Consider the following 9,088-nt stretch of genomic DNA (forward strand, 5'->3'; position numbering starts at 1 on the left):
TTTTTTTTTTTTTTTTTTTTTTTGCGGTACGCGGGCCTCTCACTGCTGTGGCGGAGCACAGGCTCCGGACGCGCAGGCTCAGCGGCCACGGCTCACGGGCCCAGCCGCACCGCGCCATGTGGGATCTTCCCGGACCGGGGCACGAACCTGCATCCCCTGCCTCGGCAGGCGGACTCTCAACCACTGCGCCACCAGGGAAGTCCGAGCACGAGTTTTGATCACACAGGCTGAGGATCACATCCTGACTCTACTGCTGAGTAACTATGAACTACAGGCAAGCAGTTTGATCTCTCTGAGCCCAGTTCCTTTCAAGTATGTTGTGCATAAAGTATATAATGTACATAATGTACCACCACAGTCATCAGGTTCGTCCTTTCAAAGACTTCTGATGGCTTTTCACTGCCTACGAGATTAAGTATAAACTCTTGGTCTGGCATTCAAGATTGGGTACAAGCTGATCCTAGCCTACCTTTTCAGTTAGTTTCACTAGAAGGACTTACAACTGATGGCCAGATAGAAGTATGAGAGAAATGCAGGACCCACAAGTCCAATACAGGGGTGTTCTCAGCTCAGGGCAAATTTGCCCCCAGTGGACATCTGGCAATGTTTGCAGCTGGCAGAAACAGGAGCTCACAGTGCTACTGGCATCTAGTGGGTAGGAGCCAGGGATGCTGCTAAATCCTACAATGCCAGGGACAGCATCTTATAATGAAGAATCATCGAACCCAAAATGTCAATAGTGCCAGGACTGAGAAACTAATAGGATATAAGAGATTATTACTGAAATGGCATTATGGTTGAGGTTGAGAGATGGACAAGAATAATCTAGAATGCAGAATTCAATTGGGCAATGAAGAAATTAACTGAAAACAATCTATTGTTGGAATTGAAAAAATGGTCCACAGGAAGCAGGTTGTACACTGATTTATCACCTGAAGAGCATGGACATGGGGATACCTGTTGACAGAGGCTCTAGACAGGGTACACTCATCTGGCAGTACACACCCTTCATGTCCTGTGTACAGACCTTGCCTCTGTGACCAAAAAATTACCACACTGTGGTCTTGAATTTTCAAGCCAACAACCTCAGCATACCTGGGTTGGTAAACCTAACCCCCTTCATTGGGTAAATACTCTTTAAATCCCAGGAAAATTTAGAATGAAGTATGGGAATAACAAAATAAGCCAACTCTGTAGTATTAACACCAGGTGATAAGTTCAGAGCAATCTGTGTTTGCTATTTAAAATAGCGTTTATAATTTTTAAGAGAATCAGACACGCTAGTTTTATGCTTTTGAACAAAAAGGTGTGGGATGATTTCATTTGGTTTGAGAATGACGTTGAGATGTTGACTGAAAGTTGATTTACTCTTCAGATTGAATTTTCAATTCACAAGTGGGCTTTAGGTGCTAGCAAGATATGGCCAAGCAGGGCTGTAATTCTGTTCTGTCAGGTATCTGACATGCTAAAAGAGAAAATCACGTATATCAAATGTATGAAGTATTTATAAAGTATACACATAAGCGCAAAATGCTTAGGGGAATATTAATTAACCATATTTGTAAATGAAACAAATGGTTTAAAGGAGTTTAATCTGTTCAAAATAGCTTAATTGAAGAACAAATGAAAGTTCGTGTTTTATATAAATATTATGATTAATAATGTAGCAAATTCAGCTAAAAATTTAAAGACTTAAGTAAAACTTTGATTTTGCATTTATAACATGAATATATTAAATCAAGTATTTGTTTAAAACCCACGAAACTGTAAGGAGTGGGGTTTTTTTGCATGAAACTCCTTCTTTGCCATTAAAAAACCCTCACATTGGGGCTTCCCTGGTGGCGCAGTGGTTGAGAATCTGCCTGCCAATGCAGGGGACACGGGTTCGAGCCCTGGTCCGGGAAGATCCAACATGCCGCGGAGCAACTAGGCCCATGAGCCACAACTACTGAGCCTGCGCGTCTGGAGCCCGTGCTCCGCAACAAGAGAGGCTGCGATAGTGAGAGGCCTGCGCACCGTGATGAAGAGTGGCCCCTGCTTGCCGCAACTAGAGAAAGCCCTCGCACAGAAACGAAGACCCAACACAGCAAAAATAAATAAAGAAATAAATAAATTAAAAAAAACAAAAAAACTCTTACGTTGATATTCTCCCCCATATACTCTGAGTTCGAGTGATGCCCTGAAGCGGCCATATGTATTCAGTCTTCTCTGCCTTATGCATGTATTCTGGTTCTGTTAAATAGCTGGGAATGTTCAAAGCCATTGGATAGGGACGGATGGATGGAAGGGTAGAAAAGTGCATGAATGGTTAAGAGTGGTCAAAAGTACCCACCTCTGTGACGTCTTCCTAGCCATTCATACTAAGGGAGTTGCTCCCTTTCGCATCTTCCATTGAATTCATTCATTTATTCAGCAGACATAAGGAGCACTTATTATATGTGGTATTGTTCTAGGCCCTCAGATATAGTAGGCAAAAAGAAAGGTAAGGTCTCTGATCCCAAGGAAAGAGACTATCTCAGGGAGATAGATAATACTGCAATCAAATAAGCAAGTAAACAACATAATTCAGATAGTGATAAGTACCATGGATATAATAAAACAGGATGGGCTTCCCTGGTGGCTCAGTGGTTGAGGGTCCGCCTGCTGATGCAGGGGACACGGGTTCGTGCCCCGGTCCGGGAAGATCCCACATGCCGCGGAGCGGCTGGGCCCGTGAGCCATGGCCGCTGGGCCTGCGCGTCCGGAGCCTGTGCTCCGCAACAGGAGAGGCCACAGCAGTGAGAGGCACGCGTACCACAAAAAAAATTAAAAAAAACAAAAACAAAAACAGGATGATGTTACAGGGTGAGGAAGAGGTACTTTAAGGAGGGGGAAGGCGTCTCCACCAAGGTGGCCTTTTAGCTGATGCCAGATGAGCAGAAGGAACAAGTTATGTGAAAAGCTGAGTGAAGAGCGTCCAGGCAGAGGGAAAAGCTAGGGAAAGCTCCCGAGGTGGAAACAAGCCTGGCATGTTCCAGAACAGATCCTCTATTTCTCAGACTGGTACCAAGCCACTGGGTATCTCCCATTGTTTGCTGTCTCATAGTTCTGTGTCTTGCTGTCCTAACAAGGCAGAAATATCTGGTCATCGGGCATGAGAGAGTTTACTAACTAGAATCTTCTGGGCTCCATGTTCTCTCTTCCCTCCCTCCTCATCCACTGAAATCATACTGTTCAATTTCTGCTAAGGAACTTAAGCCATTTAATACATGCACACACATGAACTTACCACATACATGAATGCATGGATATACCTAGACATGTGTACACATACAGATGCATGCCGTACACATGTACACACACAGAGGACTTACTAAGCCAGCAGGGCCTACTGGTGGGTAGACTGGAAAGAGAAACAGAGGCACAGAATAGGAACACGACTCACTTTCTGCCATTCAATGCAGTAGAGATGCATGAAGAAATTTTAGAATCCTGCTTTCCAACCTCAAATATATAATGCCTGCCTCGGCCAAGGCTGGAGAGGGGGAGAAGGAGAAAAGATAGGGTGGAAATAGAGTCAGAAGCAGTTGAAATGATGAATTAAAGGTAAGGTTATGCCCCACACCGATGGAGCCACAGCAGGAAAGTCAGGATACGCAAGAGGCTCTGAAACAGGAGTGCGAAGGGCCAAGAACTTACCTTGGCCTTCAAAGTCGGGTCTGTGAAATGGGCCACAGGGTACTTCTTGCTATTCATCATGGGCACTTTTATCACAGAGGATCTGCCGTAAAAGCCCTTCATATTTGTTCTGCTGTGGTTAAATGTTATCTTCCACTTGGCTAGAGGGAAGAGCGGGGGAAGGGTTACTCTAATGCAGGTGGGGAGAGGATGAAGCGGAGTTAAAGGTTCTGTTAGCAAGGGGTGGGGCAGGTACCATGGGATCCAGTCGTGGAACTTGGGGTTGAGTGGGTTTTAAGCCAGGAGGAGAAGGCGGAACTCAGGACGGGAAGACACCCTGGTCCAGGGCCCCCTTACCACTCAGGTAGATAGCGTTGAGAAGGACCAGGCGGAAGTCATCGGGCAGGCTGTCTAGCAGTTGCTTGATCTTCTGGTTGGTCTTCTTGGCCACCCAGGTGTTGATGACCTCCAAGTTGACTTTACTGTCATTTGCCAGGGCTTGGGGGCTGTTGCCATACAGGCTCCGAGAGGCATTCGCAAAGGTGTCCCTTATAGCCAGGTCTGGCAGCGGAAGCAGGTTGAGAGAGGGAGGCATGAGATCCCGGAACACTCTCTCCCCTTTCAAGAGCAGGCTTGGAGAGGGAGCTTGTTTCCCATCACTCTTTCTGCTCCAATGGACATACTACGTCGGAGCAGGGGTCCAGCCCAGTCCTCTTACTGATGTGCTCAGTGAGACCCAGAGAAGGCAAATCCTGCGCTAAGAGCCGAAGAACTCATCCCAGGCTTTAACTGCCTCTATCTGCCATGGGACCACGGCTTGGCAAGGTAACTCTTTGAGATCTTAACTTCCATTTGCCTGTATCTTCCCTCTTTTCTTCCCTTAATTCAACAGGGAACAGACTCTGCTTTTCAGCCTCACTGGAAGGTGTGTGACAAGACTTCCTGGGTTTTGCTCTCCAAAGCCCAGGTCCACTAAAGAAAAAAAGTGTTTGAAAGAGAAATTTTTCCTGGACTAAATAGATAATATTGAATGCAGCTGTATTTTCCACCAACCTAGCAAGACAGAGGATAAATCTGATTTATAGCAAATAAGTAAATGCAACATTTCTTGAATCCCTCTAAGCCATATTTTTCCCATCTCTAAAAAGAGGGTTTTGGGGTTTTTTTTTTAGATAATGGTGTGATAGGTGAGTTTTCTTTCTTCTTTTTTCTTTCCTATATGTTCTCAGGTTATTTTTCTGTTTGTTGTATTTTTTTTTTTTTGGCCACGCCGAGCGGCATGCGGGACCTTAGTTCCCCGACCAGGGATCGAACCCATGCCCCCTGCAGTGGAAGCACAGAGTCCTAACCACTGGACCACCAGGGAATTCCAATATTTTCTCAGTTTTCTACAATGAATGAGCATTGCTTTTATAGTAAAAAAAAAAAATAAAAGACAGGGAAATTTTTTTCCTTATTCAAAGAGGAAAATCACACTAAATTTGTAATTTTTAAGCTCAGCAGAACTGAGGTTTCAAATATAGTCATGTCTGAAGCCCACAATACAAAAGGGCTCTGGTTGAGGCTGGTGGGAGTTCAAAGCCCACCTGGCTTCATCTCCCTCTCACAGGAAGTGACACCTCACTTCCCACTCAGCCTCCCTAACTCCTTACTCCCACCAGGACTTCTGCAGCAGCTCTGCAGAACCCTAGGGCTCTGGGGAGCAAAATTTGAAAGAACTGCATTAGGTCATTTTGGAAGCTTATTGCTCTGATTACCTACCTAATAATGTAATATACATAAATGACAACAAAGTCACATAACACGAAAGTACAAAGAATAGGAGTCCCAAGACCCCCTGACCCAGATTAACAAACTTTTCTTTGCGGCCTTGCAGCTTGCAGGATCTTAGTTCCCCAACCAGGGATTGAACCCGTGACCACAGCAGTGAAAGACGAGAGTCTTAACCACTGGACCACCAGATCGACAGGCATTTTTTGTCTATTTTATGTCTAAAGCTCTCCAGCCCTCTCTATTACTGAATGCAGAAGGCTACTCTTTTTTTTTTTTTTAAAGAAGATGTTGGGGGTAGGAGTTTATTAATTAATTAATTTATTTTTGCTGTGTTGGGTCTTCATTTCTGTGCGAGGGCTTTCTCTAGTTGTGGCAAGCGGGGCCACTCTTCATCGCGGCAGAAAGCTATTCTTACTTTAGATGGAGTTGATGAATGCAGATGACTTGTCCAAGGTCTCACCAGGGGACCTATCCAGCTCCCAGGAGCCACCTGATATTTCTGAGGCCCCAACCTGCTCTGCATTCTGTCCCCCTGTTCTAGTTCTAACATTCCCTCTGTCCTCTCTTTCCCCAGTGCTGGGTCTCCATCAAAATCCTGAGGACCCAGCTCAGCACCTGCCATCCTTCCCCGGGGAACTCACCTGGGCTGTGGAAGATTTGAGAGACTGTGGTAAAGCCTTTGGACCTGGAGGCCTTCAGGGCCTGGTGGACACAGGTAAAGTCTTTGGGGTAAGAGAGGAGTCGCTCCAGGCTTTCCTTGGTTTCTCCTCTAGCTCCTACAACAAACAGCAGAGACAAGGGGCAACTGCAGGAGGAGTGGAAAACCACCGTTGGGGACCAGGGTTGAGGGGCCAGGCTGCAATGGGGGGAACCCCATATCATCAGAGCCAGAAGTGTTTGGGAAGATAATACATGTCAGAAAGAGAAGGGTGGGGGAATTATGAATAATCACAGGATTTTCTAGGGCTTTGAATACTTTCTTCCTCCGTTTTCCTACCTAACTTTAATACCACTCATCATCCAAAGCCTGGTCCAATCGCTGCCTATTCCACATGACCTATTATTTAGTTGGTTCAGGTTTACAAAGGTTCGCCTTATAGGCAGGGACACTAGATCATGGTTAAGAAGAGACGTCAGGAAATCGTAAAAGAGGATGCATGTTCAATACCCTTTCCGTTTTTCATTATTGAATACTTATTGTACACATCTTCTGCGCAGTAATAGATAAAATGTATCGAGCACTTACTTCATTCCAGGCATCATAAGTGCTTCTCCCATATTATCTCATTGAATCTTCACCATAACCCTTTTACGTAAGGACAGTTCCTATCCCCGTTACACAGATGAGAAAACTGAGGTTTAAGAGAGTAAGTAATCTACTCATTTTAAGATCACAGGGTTAATAATTGGAGGATGGAGAAAAGATTCAAGCCATATCTTTTGGGCAATAAAAAAATTAACTGAAACCAAGCAGTTGAAATGTGCCTCCCAGGGGACATTTGGCCACATGTGGAGACATTTTGGCTGTCATAACTCGGGGGCGGGGTGCTACTGGCATCCAGTGGGTACAGGCTAGGGATGTTAGGATTCTGGGACTACAGAAGAAAGGTTCTTATGTGCTCACTGTATTGTCTCTAGTAGCCTTCCTGGAATTCCCCCTTGGAGTGACAGCTGTTTCCACTGCTGTAGCACTTTGTTGGTGCCATTCCTAGGGTAATTACCCCAGGGGACTTGATTGTGGTCTCTCAGGAAAGCAGACGAATTAACATTTTTTGACCTCCTACCACATCAGGCACTGGGCTATCTGCTTTATTTTTTTTAGGTCACTACAACCATTTCCATTTTACACAGAAGGACTCAGGCTCAGAGAAGTTAACTGATCTGCCCAAGGTCACACAGCTAAGAAGCAGCATTATCATGATTCTACTCTGCATCTCTCTCTTATCATTCATCTTCCTTACGGCCTTACCTTGAACCACGATTGGTGGCTCAGACCTTATTTTATATGCCCTTGTACAGTCCATAGGATTTTATAAGCAACAGTGCCTATTACATCATTGTTAAATGAAAGAAAGTTCCAGAATGAAAAGATTCCCCTCCCTCACCCCCAATGTGGCCCATTTTTACAGCTTCCTTCCAGAGGCATAGATAGCTGTGTATGTATCTGGATACGTACCCCCCTCATGCGAACATCTAACACATAACCTGGAGAGAACTCAGTCAGGTTCTTACCGAGCAGGACTTGAGTGAGGAGGCTGGCGATGCTGAACGGGGAAAAGACAATGTTGGTCTCCTCCTTCTTCATTACTGAGAAAGTGTGGTAGAGATTCAGGGAGAAATCTGTCAAAGCCTCCCCCAGCACGGCCTCTGCTGAATGACTCTCCAAGTCAGAGCAGGAGGTGACAGGCGCTGGGCAGAAGGGCTTAGTCCTGGCCTGGGTTGTTGGTTGGATGGGTTGACTGGTGGACTGGTTGAAGGGCTGGGTGGTGGACTGGTTGAAGGGCTGGGTGGTATTGACTGTTTCGATGGTCAAGTTGGTTTTCAGCAGCGTGGAAGAGCCCTCGGTGTCTTTAATGGATACATTGTTGGGAATATCTCCTTTGGGGATATCTCCTTCACTTTCCCCTCCTTGTAAGCTCTCTGGATCCACGGGGCTGATACCAATCAGATTTGAGGAGGCTCTATCCTGTGGTTCAAGAGACTTTCTTTCTTTTATTATGAGGCACAGTCCCCTTCAAACACTCAAAGCAAGAAGAGAAGGTGGGCTACCAGAGAATTATTCCTGGGAAAGCCTGGTGGCAGAGGGGCCTGCCCTGGAGCCACCACCAGTAATTCCTTCAGAGAAAGCGTGTATTATCCCATTTCACTGGTAAAAGAAACTGATGCTGAGACAAATTAAGTAACTAGCCCAGGGTCTCAAGGGAAGTGGAAGGAAAAACTAGGAGTCAAACTTGGGTCTGATTCCAGATCCTTGATCACTACCACATCATCTGATACATCTCGAAGGGCACTGCCAGTGTCCACTTCACACACATACACTGAACGCACACGCCAAAGTTAGGCACCCACCTTTGTCCTGGGCTCATCCCTTATCCCTGACCTCCCAGACCACGGCGGAGAGCCTAGGTCTCGGCAGCCCGACCTCCCACACCACGGCGGAGAGCCTAGGTCTCGGCAGCCCAACCTCCATTCCGCAGCTCAGTTTTCCTCAACAACCCCTTGCTTTTAATATCGCAAAATGCTGCCCATCTCCTTCCCCTCTTTGATCCTTCTGCTTTGTTCTCCACTTCGTAAATCAGGACAGGTAGCCTCGGAGAAGTGACTGGCTCAAGGCCACCGCAGCTGGTACCGTAGCGAGTCAGGATTAGACCCTGCATGGGTCTGAATCCCGCTCTTCCCATGCTCTGTACGAACTCCGGCGCTAGGATCACACTTGCTGAGTCCAAGAGGAGCTCTCCTCATTCTCCGGAGCCTGAAGGGTTAATCCTCAGCAACCCCCCGCCCCTCCCCCACCTCACGAAGGGGTCACTCACCCCAGCCAGCAGCAGCAGCAGGAGGGTCAGCGGGGTCAGCCTGGAGGCCATCTGGGCGGCGACGTCAGCCCAGACCTGCAGAGCCAGCCACCGTCGTCGGTGCCAGCTCCGAGCCTCGGGCCTAG

General features: G+C 46.6%; 1 protein-coding gene across 2 annotated transcripts in view; it reads right to left on the minus strand.

Moving 5' to 3' along the window:
* SERPING1 (serpin family G member 1) overlaps positions 1-9,082 on the minus strand; it is a 15,813-nt gene extending 6,731 nt beyond the window's left edge. Inside the window, exons 1-5 of one of the 2 annotated variants that reach the window (XM_024749265.1) lie at positions 8,964-9,014; positions 7,663-8,131; positions 6,072-6,206; positions 4,015-4,218; positions 3,679-3,818 (exon numbers count right to left, since the gene is read on the minus strand). In XM_024749265.1, the coding sequence (XP_024605033.1) occupies positions 3,679-3,818; positions 4,015-4,218; positions 6,072-6,206; positions 7,663-8,131; positions 8,964-9,014 (999 nt within the window). Of the gene's footprint in view, positions 1-3,678; positions 3,819-4,014; positions 4,219-6,071; positions 6,207-7,662; positions 8,132-8,963 lie in introns of both variants that reach the window. The other variant, XM_024749266.1, reaches the window with a different exon arrangement.
* Positions 9,083-9,088: the final 6 nt, after the last annotated feature.

The sequence above is a fragment of the Neophocaena asiaeorientalis genome, unplaced genomic scaffold (assembly GCF_003031525.2).
Source record: "Neophocaena asiaeorientalis asiaeorientalis breed wild unplaced genomic scaffold, Neophocaena_asiaeorientalis_V1.1 scaffold43, whole genome shotgun sequence".
NCBI lineage: Eukaryota > Metazoa > Chordata > Mammalia > Artiodactyla > Phocoenidae > Neophocaena > Neophocaena asiaeorientalis.